This window comes from Acipenser ruthenus, chromosome 2, assembly GCF_902713425.1.
Source record: "Acipenser ruthenus chromosome 2, fAciRut3.2 maternal haplotype, whole genome shotgun sequence".
Lineage (NCBI taxonomy): Eukaryota > Metazoa > Chordata > Actinopteri > Acipenseriformes > Acipenseridae > Acipenser > Acipenser ruthenus.
In genome coordinates, this window is record NC_081190.1 from 108,136,420 (window position 1) to 108,159,688 (window position 23,269).

Here is a 23,269-nt window from a genome sequence, read left to right on the forward strand (position 1 = left end):
TATCATATTGATGTTGCATTAAATGTAAATGACATTGAATATCTTTTTAATTAAGATGTTGACCACAAAGATATAAACAAGCAGTTTCTGAGAGAAACAAAACCGTGATTCCCTGATAAGAATGAATAAGGTTTTCTGGCAGATGGAAGGCATATTTGTGGACCTCAGTTGGATTGGGACTCAGTCCAAGCTGTGCACATCTCTACCCCAGGGTGCCTCGTTTGTCTGGGTGTCTGGTGGTGGAAATTGTGGTTAATTGTTTAATTGAGTGATTGAAGTATGGTTGGAAAAGTATAGAATGTGGCCAGGGGGTAGACTGAAAATTAATCAACAAAGGATGAATGTTTGGTGTGGGTTGTGTAGGTGAGCACGTGAAACAGAATGAAACAGAAAAGTATCATGATAGCTAGGCTTGGGTGCTATTTTGCTTATTTTGTTTTGTTCAAACTATTATTTTGTTCCTGTGTTTTGTCTTTTTCCTCAATTGTCTGCCTTGGCTGCAAGCCACTCTACCACATGTGCTGGCAGCGGAGGGATTAGTGCACCCTTGTGGATCAGAGGAGAACTGCAGAGGAAAAAGAGAGAAAATGAGAAGTGTCTAATTCTTCAGAGATAAGGCCCAGAGAACAAACACCAGTCCCAGTGATAAGAAGTACAGTAGAGCAAGAGGAGTACCTGGCCAGTCAATCCAGGCTATGGAACGAGGAGCAGAGGCAATGGGAAGCCAGAGGAGCTCCATGCTGCTACAGCTGTGGCAAGTTTGGGCACAACAGTGAAGAGTGCCCATATGACGTCACTGACTTTATGGAAGCCTACGGAAGGGGAGAAGTTGGAGATGCAGCTGACTGTTTTTGGGTCCTCATCCAATAAGTGAGAAGAGCCCCAACCCCACAGAAATTTAGGGGGGTGGGGGCAGTTGGGCTACAATGGACATTCTCAACAGCCACCGGAGAGAAAGCTGAGTAAGCCCCAACCAGAGTTGGAGGAGCCCCAGCTCCACAAAGAGTTCTAGATGGGCAAGAAAATGACTTTCAACAGCCACAGAGGGATGCCGTACCAAGAGCCTGAGAGGGAGGAGCTACATTCCCGAGAGCCCCAGAGGGAGGAACTTAATTCCCAAGAGTCCAAGAGGAAGATGTCATCTCCAGGTACAGAGGGGGAGGAGCCACTGCCATCTCCAGATACAGAGGAGGAGGAGCCGCTGCCATCTCCAGATACAGAGGGGGAGGAGCCGCTGCCATCTCCAGATACAGAGGGGGAGGAGCCACTGCCATCTCCAGATACAGAGGGGGAGGAGCCACTGCCTTCTCCAGATACAGAGGGGGAGGAGGCGCTGCCGTCTCCAGATACAGAGGGGGAGGAGCCACTGCCATCTCCAGATACAGAGGGGGAGGAGCCACTGCCATCTCCAGATATAGAGAGGGAGGAGCTGCTGCCATCTCCAGATACAGAGAGGGGGAGGAGCCACTGACATTGTTTTCCTGTAGCTCACTGAAGGGACCCATCTATTGTTTTTTATAATACATGGATACCCTTGTGATGCTAATATTAAAGAAGACGAGGTTCAGCAGTACAGTTAAACGTAGTGTTTCAGTGCTGTACAGACGTTCTATGTCATTTTTTTAAGGTATTCTCATTTTGTTGATCATTAATGAACATTTCTGTACTGTGGGTGTTGTCGAGTGATTGAAAATTAGACATTTTGTGTTTGAATTGAAAGTAATGGTCTCGAGGAGTCGAATGGGTCAAAGTACAAGTATATTTTCCTCTAGAGGAATTATCACTTTCTGATGTCACTACTATGGTATTATGCCTTTTTTTCGAATGGCTCAGGATGCAAATATAGCCTTCATCCATGTATTATATATAATATAATGTGTGTGTGTGTAGCCCATGTGTTTTAAAGGGTATAAAAAAAGAGAAATCAATTGCTATGTTTAAGTTCCACACGATGAATCCAAAGGGAGGATGTCATTAATTGTATGGTTAATGCTAAGTATGTGTTAATTGGAAAATTAAACTATTATCCCTAGTGGTAATTGGCTAATTGGGATTTTGAATTTGTGTTTGGGTGGGGCAGTGGAACAGAGGGAAAAGAGACAGAGAAGTGTGTTTATTTATTTATTTATTGCATTTATATAGCACATTTTATACAAAAGTATCGCAAAACACTGTACAGCACATAGCAGAAAAAAGAACAAACCACAATACATTTGTATAGCATGTCACACAACTGCCACAGTCAGATCATTTAAATAACAAATTTAAAAAGCAGTATACACAGAATAATACAAAAAGCAGCATTTTAAAGTTAAATTAAAACCCACTAAGATAAGAAAGCCATTTTATAAAAGTGCATTTTTAGTCTTGATTTGAAAACTGTAACGGTCCCAGCTTCCCTGACAAATGAAGGCAGAGCATTTCATAATTTAGGCACTCTACAAGCCCTACCTCCCATGTTGCTTTTATTGACCCTAGGAATAACCAGCAGCCCCGCATCCTGTAATCTCAGAGTGCAGTTAGGAAAATACGGGGTGCTAATCCATTCAAGGCCTTGTAAGCTAACAACAAAATCTTGAAATCAATTCTATACTGCACAGGGAGCCAGTGTAAAGAGGCCAAGACAGGGGTAATATGTTCACTTTTCCTGGTTTTTGTCAGAATTCTAGCAGCAGTATTCTTACTCAAATGATCTGTGAATCATTTGAGTAAGAATACCGGGGCGGTGCTAGGCCAATTGTGCGGCCCCTGGGAACCCCCGGTCATGGTTGGCAATGACATAGCCTGGATTCGAACTCTCCAGGCTATACGTTTGGCTATATTTCTCAAATGGTAAAAATATACTTTAGTAACTTCCCTAATATGAGTCTCAAATGATACATCAGGATCAAAGATGACCCCCAAACTCTTAATTTCTAGTTTAAGTTTTGATGAGAGACTGCAAGGGTTGAGCTCATGTAATCCCACATTTCCTTTTAGTTTGTTCTGTGAGCCCACTAGCATAACCTTTGTTTTATCTGAATTCAACATTAGAAAATTCTGTGAGATCCAATGCTTGATGACTGTAAGGCAAGTAGCTAATAACATCCAGGCAAAAGAAATTCCTGGCTTTAGGGACAAATATAGCTGGGTATCATCAGCATAGCAATGGAAGTTCAGGACGTGTCTGCGGATAATGTCACCTAATGGTAGCATATATAATGAAAACAACAAGGGACCTAGAATGGGGCCCTTTGGAACACCACAGACAACTTCCGATAATGCAGATTTTACCTCCCCAATAGAGACAAACTGAAACCTATCAGAAAGATAAGATTTGAACCAAGATAGGACAAGGCCAGACAGTCCTACTGTGCTTTCAAGACAATTCAGTAGGATGGAATGGTCTACAGTATCAAAGGCAGTACTTAGATCTGGAAGAATTAAAACTGATTGAAAGCCACAGTCAGCTTATCAGCAGATCATTCACAACTCTGACAAGGGCTGTCTCGGTGCTATGTGCAGCACGAAAACCAGACTGAAACTTCTCGAATATACCATTACAAGTTATACATTTTTGTTATTGAATTGCAACAACTCTCTCTAGAACCTTATCTAAGAATGCTAGGTTGGAGATTTGCCTATAGTTATTGAGGACTTTAGGGTCCAAATTGTACTTCTTAAGCATAGGCTTTACCACAGCTACCTTAAGTGCTGAGGGAACTATACCGGAGGAAAGTGAACCATTTATCATTTTTAAAATATGGGTATTAATAACACTAAGAACATATTTTAATAGTTTTGTAGGAATAGGAACAAGACAGCATGTAGTAGCTCTCATATGTTGAACTAGATCTGTCAGTTCCTGTAAGGCAATCAAAGAAAAAGCCCCATAGTAGCCTTAATAGGTGTAGTTGGTAAAATTGTGCTGGAGTTCTCCTTAATAGAAGGAGTCTGCGTAATCTCATTTCTGATGTCCAGTATTTTATATTTAAAGAAATGTAAGAAGTCATTGCAGCTGTGAGAGGAGCCAATGTCAAGGGTAGGACTATTAGGGGAAAGATTAATTCATTTATCTAGGGTAGCAAAAAGAAATCTAGGATTATTTTTATTTAGAATAATATGATGATCCAGCCAACGCCAGAGCCTTCCTATATTTAACAAGGTGGCCCTTCCATGCGATGTAATGGACATGCAATTTCGATTCTATGCCATCTTCGTTCTATTTTACAACCCTCATATTTCATCTTACGAGTTGAATTTCATCTTATCATTGAATCACGGCATCTTATCATTGAATCTTTTGTGATTTAATAATCTGTACACTCTTGATTCAATATCCTTTACTTTTGCTCCAGGGAGGCAGGTAAAATAACTGCCGACATAGCATATAATTGAATGACCTACTAACAACACCTCACCCCTGTGTTCATCCAGCACTAGGTCATCATTGCTCAGTGCTTGGAATCTATTAGCTAGATCAATCTCCTCTCTATGTTGACTGCTCAGTGTCACCCTGATCTTCGTACTTTTTCTAACTGTTACCCAGTCCCCACTTACTTCTTGCCTTTCATCCATATTTACCTTAGAACATAAGAAGAACATGAGAACATAAGAAAGGTTACAAATGAGAGGAGGCCATTCGACCCATCTTGCTCGTTTGATTGTTAATAGCTTGTTAGAAAGATCCCAGGGTGTCAGCTTCAACAACATTACTGAAGAATTGGTTCCAGACTCCCACAATTCTCTGTGCTAAAAAGTGCCTCCGAATTTTCTGTTTTGAATGCTCCTTTATCTAATCTCCATTTGTGACCACTGGTCCTTGTTTCTTTTTTCAGGTTGAAAAAGTTCCCTTGGTCAACATTGTCAATACCTTTTAGAATTTGGAATGCTTGAATCAGATTGCCGCGTAGTCTTCTTTGTTCAAGACTGAATAGATTCAATTCTTTACTTCAATTCATTACTTCCCTTGATTTAAATTCAACACTTTTTACTATATATCCGAGCATTTTTTTGGCCTTTTTCATAGCTTCCCCACATTGTCAAACTCCTAGATCTTTTCCATAGATTCCTTCTTCAATTTAAGTGTCTCCCATATGGTATTTATAATGGACATTTTTTATTGCCTGCGTGCAGTACACTTTTCTATATTAAATGTCATTTGCCATGTGTCTGCCCAGTTCTGAATGCTGTCTAGATCATTTTGAATGACCTTTGCCGCTGCAACGGTGTTTGCCACTCCTCCGATTTTTGTGTTGTCTGCAAATTTAACAAGTTTGCTTGCTATACCAGAATCTAAGTCATTAATGTAGATTAGGAAGAGCAAAAGACCTAATACTGATTCCTGTGGTACACCACTGGTTAGCTCGTTCCATTTTGAGGTTTCTCCTCTAATCAGTACTTTCTGTTTTATACATGTTGACCACTCCCTAATCCATGTGCATGTATTTCCTTGAAACCCTACTGCGTTCAGTTTGAGAATTAATTGTTTGACTTTGTCAAAAGCTTTCTGGAAATCTAAATAAACCATGTCATATGCTTTGCAATTATCCATTGTCGATGTTGCATCTTCAAAAAAATCAAGCAGGTTAATTAGACACGATCTCCCTTTCCTAAAACCATGCTGACTGTCTCCCAGGATACTCTTACCATATAGATAATTTTCCATTTGGAATCTTATTATAATTTCTGTAAGTTTACATATAAGTCATTATTTTTCTCTATTTTGCTCCAGTCTACTCCTGTTAGTCTCTGTTTCATTCCTTCATAGTTTGCCTTTTTAAAACTGTAACCTTAGCTTTAGTCGTTACTTTGGGGGTTTTAAAAAGAACTTCAAATGAGACTATGTTGTGATCTGAGTTTGCCAATGGTTATCTGACCTCTGTCTTGGTTATTCTGTCTTTGTTATTTGAAAAGACTAAATCAAGGCATGCCCCCCCTCTAGTTGGTGCCTTGGCAAATTGCATTAGGAAACAGTCATTTGTCATTTCTACCATTTCAATTTTGGCTGTCATGCTCCCCACCGGGTTTTCCCATTTTATATGGGGGAAGTTGAAACCCCCCATTATTATGGCTTCTCCTTTGCTACGCAAATTTCTAATGGCATTGTATAACAGATTATTTTTCTCAGGTCCCTCTACACATACAGTTCCAGTTTCATGCTGTGGCACTGAAACGTCACATGGAGCAGGCACATTTATAAAGTTAAAATCAGAGTCATTTTCAGTCTCACCTTCAGTATCCAAAACTAACCAAGTGTTATTAATTTTGTTAAAACTATTTTCAATCAACTGTTCATTTTTGTTTATGCTTGTAAATATTCCAATTTGTTTTTCAAGTTCGGCAACCTTCTGCATTAAAGAATGTGTGACAAAGCACTTCTTGCAAATAAAGTCTCCCTTAAATTGAAATGTATTGATCACCATATACATTTCACAAGAGATACAGATCAAAGCACACATTTCAGAATCCATAGTGTGTGGAAGACAGTAAATAAATAGGATTTACAATAATTTAACAAGCAAGAGAGCAGATGAAAAAATTGTAAGAACTGAAAAGAAGGTAAAATTATAGCATAGGTTACGAGTGACTTATCCCTGTTCTGGACACAACACAGTTCATCTCAACCAGCAGCAGCCTCTCACATGCTAGCTAGGACAAATCCAGATAAGCAGCAGCACCCTCTCAGGTTAGTAGGACTGGTGGAGGTCTGAGAAATTGGTGATGAAAAACAGTGCAGCTGTTTTTTAGACACCAATGTATAGATCAAATGGCAATTAGCACAGTACCTGCTCCAAACAGACTATTTCACAGGGCAATTCAAAAAAGGAATGTAGCCACACCCTACCAGAGTAAGTACTAGTAATGTGGAACAAGCTACTCAAAATATTTAGTCAGTATTAATAAGCTAGGTAAAATGAACTTACCAATCACAATAAAGCCTCAATGGAAAGCTTCAGTAAATCACAGGTTAAGAGTAACCGCCGCCTGTTCTGGACTCTAACTCAGTTCTGCTTGTTGGTAGAGTGGGGCTGAACTGGACAGAGGGGGAGATATCTTTTTGACTTGAGATCTGGTGTTCAAACCTACTGTTTTATTGTGTTCCTGTAAATGCCACTTACTTCAAAGAAGGAGAAATCTTTACCAATCAGAATGCTGTGTGATTCCTGATTTATTTTCGTTGTTGGATTTAACGAGAAGCAAGAAGTTTCTTCTGTGTGCCTGCAGGGTGGAATAATTGACTGCCTTTCTAAATGGGTGGCTAAAGAAGCTGGTAAAATTGTTTGGAACTTTGCAAAGCAATAATAATCAAAGAAAAAAAATAAACTTGGAATACTTTCAGACTTTTAAGTTTGATTATTTGTGTGAGTTTGTTCAAGAAAAGGCTAGAGGTCCCATTGTGACATTTATAGAAATTTGCCATCACCGTTGGATTAGCTACATGATTGTTACAAATATATATAGTGCTGGGACAAACACAGGATTTTCATGTTCAGATATTTGCTCATAATTTACAGTGCCTTGCATAAATATTCACCCCCCTTGGACTGTTCCACATTTTGTAGTGTTACAACCTGGAATTAAAATTGATTTAATTGGGATTTTTACCATTTTGATTTACACAACATACTTAACACTTTGAAGGTGCAAAATATTTTTTTATTGTGACACAAAAGTTAAACAAAAAAAGACATTTGTTGGTTGCATAAGTATTCACCCCCCTGAGTCAATACTTGGTAGAAGCACCTTTGGCAGCAATTACAGCTGTGAGTTTTTTGGGGTAAGTCTCTACCAGCTTTGCACATCTGGATCCTGCAATTTTTGCCCATTCTTCTTGGCAAAATTGCTCAAGCTCTGTCAAGTTGGATGGGGACCGTTGGTGAACAGCAATTTTCAAGTCTTCCCACAGATTCTCAGTCGGATTGAGGTCTGGGCTTTGACTGGGCCATTCTAAGACATTCAGGTTCTTGTTTTTAAACCACTCCAGTGTAGCTTTGGCTGTGTGTTTGGGGTCATTGTCCTGCTGGAAGGTGAACCTCTGCCCCAGTCCCAGGTCTCTTGCAGACTGCAGACTGGTTTTCCTCTAGAATTTCCCTGTATTTGGCTCCATCCATCTTGCCCTCAATCCTGACCAGTTTCCCAGTCCCTGCCAATGAAAAGCATCCCCATAACATGATGCTGCCACCACCATGCTTCACCGTGGGGATGGTGTTCTCAGGGTGATGAGCAGTGTTGGCTTTGCGCCACACATAGCGTTTTGCGCTAAGGCCAAAAAGTTCAATTTTGGTCTCATCAGACCAGAGAACCTTTTTCCACATGTTTGTTGTGTCTCCCACATGCCTTTTGGCAAAATCCAAACGGGATTTGATATGGGTTTTTTTCAACAATGGCTTTCTTCTCGCCACTCTTCCATAAAGCCCAGCTTTGTGGAGCGTCCGGGTTATAGTTGTCCCATGGACGGTTTCTCCCATCTCAGCTGTGGATCTCTCCAACTCCTTCAGAGTTACCATTGGCCTCTTGGTTGCTTCTCTGACTAATGCCCTCCTTACCTGGTCACTGAGTTTTGGTGGACAGCCTTCTCTAGGCAGGGTCGCGGTTGTGCCATATTCTTTCCATTTTTTAATAATGGATTTAACGGGGGATGTTCAAAGTTTGGGATATTTTTTTTTTAACCCAACCCTGATTGGTGCTTCTCCAGAACTTTATCTCAGACTTATTTTGATAGCTCCTTGGTCTTCATTATGCTGTTTGTTTAGATATGCTCTCAAACAAACTGGGGCCTTCCAGAAACAGGTGTATTTAATCTGAGATCATGTGACACTTTAATTGCACACAGATGGACTCCATTCAACTAATTATGTCTTCTGAAGGCAATTGGTTCCACCAGAGCTTATTTAGGGGTGTCGCAGCAAAGGGGGTGAATACTTAAGCAATCAAGACTTTTCAGTTTTTTATTTGTAAATAATTTTGAAAAATATGTAGATTTTTTTCCCCACTTCGACATTATGGACTATTTTGTGTAGAGCAGTGACAAAAAATCCTAATTAAATCCATTTTAATTCCAGGTTGTAACACTACAAAATGTGGAAAAGTCCAAGGGGGGTGAATACTTATGCAAGGCACTGTAAATATTTGTTCGTTTTCAAAAAGTAATAAGCCATTATATTGCTCAGAATGCAGACAGAGACAGCATAGCAGCAGGGGCAGGGGGTGTGGTCGTGGCCCCTGTGTGTGCCTTTATTTTACAGCAAGACCTTACAATATGAAACATGTTAAAGTAGAAAAATATCCCAGGAGTAAAGAAGACATTGTGTAGGTCTTACTTTACCCCATTGAATTAACTACAAAACAATGGATGCCAAATAGCAGTTCGAGTTAAACGTTGTTTTGTTAATTCCCGAAATAAATAGACACATTTTATTTATTTTTTACTTTTTTTCATTCCTCGCCATTGCCATTTCTTCACAGTAAACAGTGGCCATAGACATAAAGTAATAACATGAGATTTACTTGTGCCTTTTTGTAGTTGAACAAGAAAACGAAAACTGAAATTTAACTTTAAACACTTCAAATAAAACAAACGTGGAAATGCCATTATAAAATTAAGTGGAAAAAACTCACTGTTTTTGGTTCTTGTTTATTACATTCCATATAACAGAAAGTTGCCACAAAAAATACATAATATATACAATCTACAGTGCCTATAGAAAGTCTACACCCCCTTGAATTTTTTTCACATTTTCTTATTTCTTAGCAGATGCCCTTATCCAGGGCAACTTACAATTGTTACAAGATATCACATTGTTTTTACATACAATTACCCATTTATACAGTTGGGTTTTTTTACTGAAGCAATCTAGGTAAAGTACCTTGCTCAAGCGTACAACAGCAATGTCCCCCACCTGGGATTGAACACACGACCCTCCGGTCAAGGGTCCAGAGCCCTAACCACTACTCCACACTGCTGCCCATTTTATCTGTACACCATACTCCACACTGTTAAGGGGAAAAAAGTTTTTATTGAGAAAAAAATTATATATTAAAAATACAAAACTGAAAGATCATAATTGGATAAGTCTCCACCCCCCTGAGTTAATACTTGGTGGAAGCAAGTATTAACATGGTCCTCCAGTTTGGAGGGACGGCCTGATCTAGGCAGGGTCTTGGTGGTGCCATACACCTTCCACGTCTTAATAATCGTCTTGACCGTGCTCCAAGGGATATTCAAGGCCTTTGATATTTTTTTATACCCATCCCCTGATTTGTGCCTTTCAACAACTTGGTCCCGAAGTTTTTTTGAACGCGCCTTGGTGCTCATGGTTGAGTCTTTGCTTTGAAACGCACTACCCAGCAGAGGCAACCTACAGGAACTGTTGAATTTATCCTGAAATCATGTGAATCACTACAATTTAACACTGGTGGAGACCACTTAACTTGGTGTGTGATTTTGAAGGCGATTGGTTACACCTGAGCTAATTTAGGATTGCTATTACAAGGGGGGTGGTCACTTATCCAACCAAGCTATTTCAGTTTTTATTTTTAATTAATTTTCTACAAATTTCTAGAATATTTTTTTCACTTGGAAGTTGTGGGGTAGGATGTGTAGATAAATGAAAAAAACGATTTTAATGCATTTTAATTCCATGCTATAAGGCAACAAAAGGTGAACATTTTGAAAGGGGGTGTAGACTTTCTATAGGCACTGTATATAAAAATCATTACACAACATTTCCAGCAAGTTGGGCACTGTTTAAGCGAGGCATTTCAGAATGATGTGCTTGCCTTTTTTCTGCCCCATGAGATTCTGACTCGCTCTAAAGCAGCACAACACTTTTTTGACCCAGATGGCTTTCCATAGAGATCACTATTCGCACTTGCATGTGCATAATCTGGTTTGTTTACTTCCTGCTGTCTGAAACTCTTAATAGGGGCTCAAGAGCTGCTGTGTTGGTCCTGTGTGTGTGTGTTTTTAATATATATATATATATATATATATATATATATATATATATATATATATACATCACACAGAGCTCTTTTTCATTTGCCATTTTTTAAACTGTCATGCAATTTCTGGTGAGGCGGTAAATAAGTGGATATTTGTCCCAGCACTAATGTTTTAACAGCTGTAAAAAGTGTTAATTCTGAAGATTGGGGACACATTCACTCCAGGTCCATTATTGTGTTCAGCATGTGTAACAGTAAAACAACACCATATGACTTGTTTATGGCCATTTACAGGAGCTATTGCTTTATGCTTCTTTATATTTGTAGCTTAATTTGCAGTATCAAGGAAAAAGCAGAAAAACATCCAACGTAATATACATTCTCATCAGTTTCTTTCTTTCTTTCTTTCTTTCTCTTTTTATAAAATATACACATCTAATTACAGAAAGACACTATAGTAAATTCCAAGGGTATATGTTCTCTTGTATTTTCTGCACTGGTGATAGCAGAGCAGTGTTCACACACCTCATTCACCCAGACTTGGGTGATACCACTAGGTGTCATCTCTTTCCTATACACGAGTTTGGGGATACTTGGGAACATATAGCTTGGCAATGAATACTGGGCTAAACCCACTCTATAAATACTGTACAATATACAGTATGGTATGATGAGTTGAAATTTTTCAAGAATCTAATGACATCCTGAGACAAGACACAGTAATTGAACAGAAACAAATATTTATTATTATTATTATTATTATTATTATTATTATTATTATTATTATTATTATTAAAAGCGCTAAACTGAGCTGATTCGATAACACACTTTAAAGCCTGTGATCATTTCCATTAAAAAGATTGACACAAAAGACTGAGGTCAGTTTATCAGTAAGTTACACAATGGTAGCAAAAGGCAGTTTTTAATGACCAACATCTATAAACATAACAGCAGTAATTTTGCAACAAAAAATGTGGAGTCGTCCTTTTTACCAAATTTGAAAGTATTGAAAATAAATACATACATAAATACAAAATAAAATAATTAATTCACATGATTAGAAAGTAATAGTAAACTGTCCAATCTTATCTAAGCCTCCTGCAATAGCATTGATGCGATGTAAGCAATATATGTTGAATATGGAGGTTTTAAAAAAATTTGAAGAGATAATCAAGCAAGCATAGATCAAATATGCCAGGAAGGGTAATTGGTACTCAAGTCTAGTGCACAGACTTGAATTCAAAATATGATTTAATATTCCAAGACTTTTGCTGTTGAGAAATACAAACGGGCATAGCTGTAACAAGTTTTCAAATCTTGTTAAGGAGATTTTGTATTTTTGTCTTTGTTTTTCAGGGGGGGGGGGGGTAAATAGACATGCATTTAAGGCTCAAACATGTATCCATGTAAAAAACATTGACTGAGGAAAGCTTTACACTTCAACAAAGCTTATTTGCATAATATATATATAGCTCAGCATATTGCCAAGTGGTTTAGTGAAGTCATAAGTCCTGTAATGTATTCTCTGAAGAATCCTTGGCGCTGGCCATTAAAGTGCTGCTGGTAAACCCCGTTAGATGACATTTTCAAAGAGCTGCATGGATCTCATTATATTCTCATCCTGTGAGCAAGACAAATGTCAAATATGAACAATGAGGTCATGTAACCAGAAGACCTATAGCTTTGACCAAATGTTTTGCATCACCTAGAATTTTAGGATTGAGCCATAATTAAAAAAAGATATATATGAACATAATTTAGATCTTTTATTTTCACATAATCAAAGAAACTACAAAATTAGATTGCAAAAGTCTACTGGAAGCCTGTGGCAATGTGCCCCGCCCCTGTGTGCATTTCTGTGTTGTATGTTGCGTGTGGTGTGTTAATGTCGGTGTATAGAAATGGCTGCACGGGATATAAATGGGTGTGTGCAGCATGGGTTATTTAAAATGTATAATTGTATTTATGCACGGGATTGCACTTCACTTCACGTGCATTTAAAGTATATAATATGGAGCACGAGGTTGCATATAATTAATTCACGTGCTGGGATTGAAGTGAATAATTAATTAGTAATTGAATCCCGGCACAACAGTATATATAGATGCACATTTCACTCACTCGGGGTTGTGTGTTCGGTGAGTGGAGAACGGGTGTGGAGAGGAGAGAAAGTAAAACTAAGTAAAGAAAAGTAAATATAAGTTTAAATTCACCGTGTTTGTTTGTCTGTTCGTCCAGTCTGTTTAGTGTTAATCCGTTTTGTTTGTCTGTTTTATTTGGCCTCAAGTGCCGTGTACTGTTTTCTGTTTGAAACCTTTTATTTTGTTTATTAAAATACTGAGCGCTGCCATTTGCGTTTTCAGTTTCAACTCCACTACTGTCTCTGTATATTTCTTTCTGGTCTGAAGTCATCCACTACAGCCTGCTTGTCACAAAGCCATAATAGTAGTACAGTATTTTATGTTAGATTTTGAAATGTCACATTTTTCGTTAAGTATATGGAAAACTACAAAGCGGTACATAATTCAGTATTTTAACATAACATTATTCAGTAGGTTTCATTCAATTTTATGAAGCAACATTAGATAATTCTATAGGATGCTGCAAAACTTTTGTCTGTAGCTGTAATTTGGCTTATCTATCAGCAGTACTGATAAAAGACAAGTGAGAGAAAGAAAAATGTCAAAATGAAAAGCATCTAAATATGTTCATTAAGTTGAGACTCAGGAATCAGAGCATTCATTTGGCAGGAGAAGTTCGAATCAATAGTTTAACACTGAAAGGAGAAAACACCAGTATGTCTGTTATTAAGTTTAGTAGCTAGCGAAGCATTTTGGTAAATGAGTCCTGCAAATCTAGAACGTTGTTAAAAACTAGTAAGTTTCAAAAACACTGTGAATAATAAAGAATACCATTTTTGAATGAAACATTATAGAAAAATACTGCCTGGATGTTATACATATATTGTATACAAATAAACAACAGCAGTTGATCATGGTCTCAACAATACTCACTTTTTGGCAGCAGTCAATAAATTCATCTATGGTAACTACTCCATCTTTGTTTTTGTCCATTTTCTATAAACAAGGAAAGAAAACTGTTTACACAGTAGAATTAAATGTAATGTAGACATGCCTAAAGCTTACATTTCAGAGATTTTTTAGAAATATTTAGCAAGCTGCTTTAATATTTAGAAAAATAAGTGTAACTCGTTGATACCTGCCAGTATGATACAAGATGATCTACTTTAAAAGTAGCTTCAAATGGTGTTTCATTTATTCATTCCACCTTTCCTTTGCAATCATATGGAGTGGTTCTAGTTTCTAAAGCTTTAATATAAGGTTTATATCTGTCTTATCCCCTACTTTCTTCACAATTTAAAATGTCAAATTACGTTCCTTCACAGCAGCAATTCCCCACAACACTTCAGGCAACTAAAGCTCAGTGGGCAACCCCTGATTCCTTAACCAATCCAATCGTTTCTTTTCACCCAGGTACTCGAGAGCAGGTGTTGGCGAGTTTCTGGTCTGTGCAACACAGACCCTGCAGCTGTTCACTTGAGTTCACCAGGCGCCAGTCCAGTAGTGTCCGCTGTAGAGTCCGCTGTAGCACGATGAGAAGAAACAGTCCCTCCTGGATTTGACGTTCCCACTGAAATACCCAGTGAAGATCTGCATCCCAACTGTATGGCTCACACTGCACACCAAGCAGCCACACTTTTACCACGTGGCAGAGATGTCTGACTGTTAACACTGAACAGACATCCTCATTCTTTCAAAATGAGAAAGAAGTTGAATACCAAACTCTTAGGGCTTCCAGACACACCTATGCAGCAGATCTCAATGGGTGCCTTGGTGGGTGTAGTGTTACTAATCACATTATGAGTCCAATGAGCAAAACAAATTATTGCTATTAAACTACTGTTTGTTTGTTTTTTTTCCACGAATGATAAAACTGCCTGCTTTTCAGCAAAAAGCCTGTCCTTACCTGGAAGAATAACTCCACATGCTGTCTGGGTGCTTCGTCTTTGAGGGCAGGGTATGTGCATTTTCCCATCATATCATATATAGCTTTCATAATGTCCAGCATCTCCTGCAGAACAGTAGATTGACAATTGGCTGTTACAGTGTAATTCAGTTTACATTTCCATAGCTAGTACACTGTAAATACCCCCCAAATGGAATTTTTAAAAATAGAATTAGGCCTAAAATTTGTGTCACAAATTTATCAACCTGATTATGTGTGGGCACTGCACCTTTAAATACTTTTTGTATGTATGTATGTATGTATGTATGTATGTATGTATGCAATTATTTTTACATTTAAGACAGTTGTCCCAGTCATGCCACTGCACCTTTAAATCCATCTTTAAATGATTTGACTTTTGAGTTACTGTTTCTGTTTAAACATTATTACGTGCTTTTGGAAATGGCAAGGAGGCTTACTGGCAATGTACGCTTCACAGAAAGCCTGCAGTGAGTGATTAGCATTTCATTGCTACCCCTTGTGTTTTCCTTACCTCTTTAGTTACATAGCCATCTTTATTTATGTCATACAAATTAAAAGCCCAATTAAGCTTCTCTTGGACCGTACCCCGCAGCAAAATTGAAAGACCTGAGACAAAATCCTACAGGAAAAAAAGAAAAAAAAGTGTGACTTTGACAATAGTACTGTATGGAAGCTGTTTGACAGTTTCATATATGAATATATAATAGAAAGATTATACTTTACCAATAATTAATCATTTTAGCAGAATTTAGCAAAAGTCAATATTATTCAATACAATTCCTCTGTCCTGCCATACAATAATTTCACAGCCAGTTGCTGAAACAACAAATCTTGTTCCCACAGGAAAAAGATGGAATATTAAGGGAAATATTAAGGGAAATCAGCAAATCCCAACTGGATAATTGCAGAAGCAAAGTGTTAGCGTTTTAGGTCGCTGGTATAACATTTACATTTTAGTCACTAAAACAGTATGTAGACAATGCTCAGTTGCTGTTTTTTTTTATTTTTTTTCCTCTGCTGGGGAAGCAACAGTCTGTCAGCACTGGAAGGTACATTTCAAAACAAAAATTCACAACAAGCAAGCAAGCATGCACATTATTTGCTTAGCTTGGAAATATGCCCTGGTGAATCATATATCTGTTTTCTGAACAATTATTTCATATGTGTTGTGTTGTTTTTTAGTTATTGTCATTCAAAGTGGAATGCAGGCAAGGCTGGTCCCTTATTGTAGAGTTTTTTTACACGGTTGTGTCCGCTACAGTCAGATACAGTATGGGACAAAAAAAAACAAACACCTTCCTCACAGGGTGATTTTTATATTTGATCATATTTCTTGTATTTGATTTCTGTGTCCATCTGTGGATTTAAGAGGGATGTCATAAGCCAAGGTTTTAAAGGACATCAGAAACAACCATTGTGGAATTACAGCATATAATGTTTTAAATTAACCACTAACTGTGTGTTTAGAAAATAGGCACAAATACTAAATAACTGAACTAGTGAATACAGTACACGTCAACTAAAGTTAACAACTATAGAAATATCTAAGTGTGTAAATACTTGTAGAAATGGTGGAGTAGAGAATACAAAATGTAATTATTTGGTGTCAACTGAATCATCTGTCAAGCTGAAAGCGTGAGGCATGTATTACAGGAGTAACAGGCAAAAGGTTTAGAAACAATACATGCAGAAAGCTAAGTTTTAGAAGAAACATTTTATTACACCTGTATAAGAACTTGACTGAAGGGTTCATAAAGTGTAGAATGCAAACAAATGTGTACCAAATATGGTGAGGCCAGGGTAGTTACTGTATCACCATATTTGGCTCACTTATGTGTACATTCTATCATTTTCAAAATTCTGCACACTTTTTTCTAGATTGACTCACCTCAAAACTCACAGAGCCGTTGTGATCTGTGTCAAAAGCGTTGAACAGAAAGTGTGCATATGTAGTAGAATCTGAAATAATACCAAAAATGTTTTGTTCATGTTGTCCACAGTACAAATTAAAGTTTACAGTGTACAAAAAGCACCAGCAAGATCTCCAACAGGAGAAAGAGGGACCAGGGATATTACTGCTAATGCTAAAAAAAGAGACATTTTAAAACCTTGGCAAGCACTCAGTGGTTAATGGCTTAACTGAAAAGTTCACATATGCGTTTTATGACACAGGATGCAACTTTGGAGCTTTTTTTTTTTTTTTTTTTTTTTAGGATATATAACATTTATTTTATATATGAAATTAATTTAATTTGATTTAATACAAAAAAAGTTAAATTGAATTACAATAATGTGTTGATGTTTGCTCAGTTTCATGAAATTGACAGATGCAGAGATATTAAAACAAGAATAAAAACAACAAATATAAAATTAGTTCTGCTAACTATACGTGGTGACAGATACTGGAGCAGAAGACCAGCTGTTGTCTGCAATTTGACAATTAGACTCCAAACTTATGTAGGTTCTTTCAACAAAATTGTTGTACTGATTGTGACTGTATTAAACTTCACAACCGAATGAAGAAATGAACTTAATGGTGTTGTAAGAACATAACCTACATTGTTGTGGGTTTTGTGATTCGTGAACAGTTTCAAACATAATTAAATCTCTATGGTTTCAGCCCAGATGTTATACTCTTAACAGCTACAACTGCAGCATATGGTTAGTTTCCATTGCAATGCAACAATCATTTATTTGTATCCTTATGTTTAACATCTTTGTTTTTAGTGTTATTTCGTTTTTGTATTCACTACCATTTGCTATCAACATATTTTCTACAGTGTTTGAGTGTACCAATATGCTCTAGGCATTGATTTATATTCAAGATTAAAGGGCACATCTTGTTAAACTTAGCAGTGTAGTTTTTGGTAAAGTTAGTGTAAAAATATGCAATAGGGTCCACAAACTTACCTCCCTGTGGAAAGAACTGGGAATATATCGCTTTAAAGGTTTCTTCATTGACGACCCCACTGGGACATTCCTGCAATAAGGCAGCCATGTATTTAAATGAGAAAGTCCTCCTCCTTTTGAACAGTGTATCTCAGTGCAGTCTCCTGGTACCATTATAACCCTCATTATTGTACTGCACACTGCAGATATGTTGTTAAAATGCATGCAGTACACATGTCTCACATGTCCAAAGACATATGAAGTTATGAATATTTCACTGCATTATTGGATTATCAAGATAGTGAGGATGAAGTGTAACATGGGAATTACAACATTCTCTACTGGCTCTTTGCGTTGAATCTAGTAAATCGAATATAAAAGTTCACTGGTAAAAAGAAAAAAAAGGTCAGTCATCAGAAAAAAAAGCTCAATACAGTGTCTTACCAGAATTACAAAACAGTTCTAGTTTCCTGAGAAACAGGCACATATAAAATGCCTGTAGGATGAGTGGAATCAACAATAAGACAGACATCAACTCATTTGTCCTGCCCTTAATTGGCTTCAGTAATCTATTCACAGCCCCCTATTATTGTTCAGTTAATCTTGTCTCATAGGTCTTGTAGATATATCATACAGATCAATTGGGATAGTCAGGTCCTGAGAAGACTGGTCATTTTTCTACAGTAGATGACCTCAATGCTAACAGGACTTTTAAATCTTCCTTTGAATGTCGGACTACAAGATGCCTAAAGCAATCCCAGCACTAATTTATACCTAAAAATACATTTTAGAATGTAAAATCATACACAAAATCGATTTAAAACGATTACTATCCTTCCTGTAGATAACTGACTCTGTCTTTTGTTGCTAGTGTGATCCGTTAGCACTCAGGAGAGGAAAAACAGAACCCCCTAACCAGGTTTGTAGGGGAAATTAAACTAGAAAACAGTAACAGGCTTCCTGAAAGTGGGGCATGCAAACTGAGAGCTTTCTTTAACCTAATATGGAAATGACTTAGGTAGAGAAACAGAAGTAGAGACTACCTGATATGAGTTTTTAAAATGAAAAAAAAAGTTTGCTGTAAATGGTGCTTTCAAGCATAAAAAGAAAAGAATACATTATGACAATAAAATTGAATGCACAGAGCAACATATATTAATAATTTAAAAAGGTGCTAGTCCTGCTGCAATATCAGATTTCCCAATAATTATTAAAGAGTATGGGCAGTGGTACTCAACTCTGTGAGCATGTCAGGGTGGCAGGGATGGGGTTAATGTAAACAGTGTGTGAGAATGTAAGGATGGCAGGGATGGGGCTAATGTAAACAGTGTGTGTGAGCATGTAAGGATGGCAGGGATGGGGTTAAATCTGTCCCTGCCAGCAATTACAGGTGTGCCCATTCCCAAATTAGGTAATTGGGGAATGGCCACATGTATAAATGGGACCGGAAATCCTTTGTCTGGTGGAGGAGTTTGTGTTGTGATTTTTGTAACTTGGTAGTGAAGGTGAATGCCATGTATGAGTTTTTGTTCTTTCTTGTTTGAACCTTTTTATTTTGGCCCTTGTGCCAGTTTTTTTGTTCCTGTTTACTTTTTGTTTTGTTTATTAAATGTGCACTCTAGTGCTTAAACGGCAGCTTCCTTGTCTCTGAGACTCTCCCTGTCGATAACAGCTTGGGCCGTGATGCCATCCTTTCACAGTTGTTTTTCTCAAAAACAAGAAGGAGCCAATTTAAATTTGACTACATTATCTGAATTTTGCATTTAAGCATTATTATAAGTGTCTCAAAAGTATGACCACCTAAAACATATGTTTTTAATATTAACAACATCTACGTTCAGGTTATTTTTTATTCTATTTTTCAGGTTATTTAATTCACATTTGAATTAGCCTGTTGTTTCACCAAACCCCAAAGAGGGCAGGAAAAGTAACCTATAAAGAAAAAACTGACCTGGAAATGAAGTCTTTAGACAAAGTTAAAACAGGTGGAACAGTGGACTCTGCCTTCCGCCCACAAGTGGCCTGGATTCATATAGGTCACAAGTAAAGTGAGTTTAGTGGTGAGTGACAGTAGTGCACATCACTAAACCAACCACAATTTAAAAAACTCGGCACTAGCAGTTTTGCAGATAGTCACAAAAAGAGAGGCCAAGGATTGTATGATCATGGAGACTGTGCTGCTCCCTCATGCCCTAAAAGGACAGGCAGTCATGCTGTACACTCCCGCTTTTGCTTTATGGGAATAAATAGAGAAATAGACTTCAGTCCCTGCTGCCGCCAATCTTCTAGCATCTTTGCCTATCCTCTCATTAAAATGTTGTGCTACATTTATTTAGGCATTGATTGTAGTACAGGGTATTCTCATGGGCAAGATAAGTGCATTTCTTACCTCGTATGATGAACTCCACACACAAGTTGAACTCCTGGTCTCCATGTTGCTTGGTCAGGAGAAATAAACCTGATCTCTTTCCCAGAGGTCCTCTTTGTAAACTTTTCCGGCGCCAAATCCCATGTGACTTCCTCCACAAAAGCCTCCATCATAGCCAGTTCCATGTCCAAATTTCACCTGCGTATGCTTTGGGAGTGAGTGAACTGACGCATGGCGTGTGGTGCTCAGTGAGTGTGGGGGTTTCCTCCTTGCGGAGGGGACCCTAGCTGCTTGTTAATTTAACCTTTTTGTTTGTATTTGTTTGTTTATTATTGTTTGTTTATCTGGTCTGGGACTGCTACGATGGCAGCTCCCGGATCTTTTTCAACCATTGTAACAGGGGGAGCCGGCAAAGCGAGACTGGCTTCCGCCCTCAAACGCAGAAACATTGTCTGTCTGAGATACACGGGGGATGTGGATCACATCCCGTCCCGATAATTTGTTGGCAAGAGATTGCTGAAGGAGTCTCTGGGGCTGTCAGTCAGAGAAGTGTATGCCCTGATCCACCTGTCTGTTACCAGAGAATTCGAGGTCAGCTTGAAAATCCTGTAGTACCTGGACCGGATCTGGAAGAGATACTAAGAGGTCAAGACAGCCCAGGAATGGAACAACTTCCAGGTCAATCCAGTATCACAGCCTGAGGTGAGAACAGTGTTTGTATTTTTCCGCAATAAAAGCGTAGCTATCAATGACATTGTCTTTTGGTTAAGAAGACACTGTGAAATCACGTGGGAGCACCAGCTAATGAGAACGGTCAGAGCCAGATACGGGGTGACAGGACCCAAAGTGACCAACGCGCATCAACCCGCAAAGGAACAAAGAAAACCGAAAGAGAGAACAGCAAAGAATACAGAAGAAGGAGAGATCGTCGAGGGACCAGCAGTTGCGGACAAGGCCGGGGAAGGTGTGGACAAGGCAGAGAACCCAGTGGTTGCGGACAAGGCGGAGGAAACAATAGCGGCACAGCCTCCAGTGGAGGATGAAGCACCAGTCGAAACGGACCTGCCTGCGGCTGAGACTGCTGCTGAACAGCTGTCAACCTCTAAAGCCATACAAGAAGAAGCAAAGAGTGCAAAAGGGAGGCTGCAGGGGATCAGCTCAGAAGTGACAGCTCTAATTTGTGGTTTTGAGACGGCAAGTCGGTTTTCGGCGATCAGTGAGTTGGAAGGTGAACAAATATTGGACAATGTATCTGAAATTGCTGTGGACGATCAGTGGAGTATCTCCCTGAGTGACTTTTTACTGGACTCGGAAATGCTAGTGCTGTCGGAAATTGGAGATACCGATCCTTCCGTTGCAGACCTCCCTCCAGAAGCAGCAGTCAGGACCCAGCACCGACAGAAGGACAAGTACAACCTGCAGAGACTGAAACGAAGGCGGGGGAGCAACGGCTGCACCGATTAAAAGAAATGCTTCAGAAGGAGGAGGCTCCGTCGCTGAACAGAAAGAAAAAAAGGCAATGTAAAAAATATTTTACCATGGCTGTTACAATGTATGGATTTTTACTATTTATTATTTTAACAATGGCACGAATGGGTCAGTGGTTCCAGTTTTTGGTCTCTTGGCACCGACAGGGCAGATGGAGTCGCCATTCTGTTTAGAGGTCATGATTTCAAGGTTTTAAAAACCATAGAACTTGTTCCTGGCCGGGTTTTAATAGTTGACGTGTGTAAGGCCAATTGTGCGCCGCCCCCTGGGAACTCCTGTCCACGGTCGGCAACGGAATAGCCTGGACTGGAACTGGCGACGTCCAGGCAATAGGGCGCACGGAGTGCCTTTACCGGATGCGCCACTCTGGAGTGCCTCCTCACTACTTTTTAACCAGTTTAAAGAAAAGATTGAAAAAAAGAAATGGACGGTTCATATGACAATAATGGTAATTTTAAAACAGAAAGTGAGGAGATTTTAAAAATAGCAACTGAGTTTTATATTCATTTATTTAAAAGTGAAAAAACAGATAAAGAGAAAATGGTTGCTTTTTAAATAAATTAAAAATAAATAAAATAAATGCAGGAAATATGAAAATGTTGAGTGAGTCCATTGCAGTAAAGGAGGTGGAGGAGGCAATAAAACAAGCAAGGAAAAATACATCCCCTGGGTCTGATGGTTTAAATTATGAATTTTATAAACATTTTAGCAGTATTTTAAGCCCAGTTTTAGCAGACAGTTTTTAATGATTTTTTAGACAAAAGCTGCCTACCTGCTTCTTTTTATGAGGCATTGGTAATTATTTTACTTAAGAAAGGATACAAGAGCAATATTGCAATTTGGAGGCCAATAAGTTTATTAGGAAATTATTTTAAAATTTTAGCTAGAATTTTAGAAATCGACTCAAGAAGGTGACGGATAATTTAATATCACAGAATCAATATTGCAGGGTACCTGGGCGGAAGATATCTTCCAATTTGATTGTTGATTTTAGCAGAGTATGGAAACACCCCATGTACATTTCAAGCTTGGACCAAGAGAAAGCTTTCGATAAGGTGAACCATGACTATCTTTTTACAGTTTTAAAGTTTTATGGTTTTCTGCAGGTGTTTTTATTAATTGGATTAAGATTTTATACAAGCTTTCTTTTAGTAAATTATTTATTAATGGTTTTGTGGGTAACCATTTTTATGTCTAAGCAGGAGTGAGACAGGGGTGTCCTTTAAGTCCTCTTTTATATGTTTTTGCAATTGACCCACTTTTAAGAACGATCCAAAACTCCCGCAATATTAATGGCATAACTGTCGGTCCAGGGGTGGATTATAAAATTACTGCATATGCAGATGACATTGTTTCATATATTGAAGAAGAAAAATCAGCAAAAAATATACTCAATGTTTTTAATAATTTCCAAGAAGTATCAAATTCTAAGATAAACTGGAAGAAATCTGCTGTATTGGGACAGGTAAAACCAACCCAGTTTATAAAGTACCAATGGATGTGGAAATAAAAAAATAAAAACTTTTAGGCGTGCATTTTAATAAATGGGGCAGGGGAACAAAACTGGGAGGAGAAGCTTAAAATAGCAAA

The 23,269-nt window shown here is 38.3% G+C and overlaps 1 protein-coding gene across 6 annotated transcripts in view; it reads right to left on the bottom strand.

The window, feature by feature from the left end:
- Positions 1–12,255: 12,255 nt before the first annotated feature.
- The window catches only part of LOC117408327 (Kv channel-interacting protein 4), a 375,835-nt gene continuing 364,821 nt past the window's right edge, over positions 12,256–23,269 (bottom strand). For all 6 annotated transcript variants that reach the window (XM_034013229.3, XM_034013231.3, XM_034013223.3 and 3 more), the window contains 6 exons: positions 17,845–17,914; positions 16,823–16,893; positions 15,446–15,553; positions 14,914–15,018; positions 13,941–14,003; positions 12,256–12,547 (listed from right to left, as the gene is read on the bottom strand). In XM_034013229.3, coding sequence (XP_033869120.1) covers positions 12,500–12,547; positions 13,941–14,003; positions 14,914–15,018; positions 15,446–15,553; positions 16,823–16,893; positions 17,845–17,914 — 465 coding nt within the window. In that variant the 3' untranslated portion in view covers positions 12,256–12,499. The remainder of the gene's footprint in view (positions 12,548–13,940; positions 14,004–14,913; positions 15,019–15,445; positions 15,554–16,822; positions 16,894–17,844; positions 17,915–23,269) is intronic.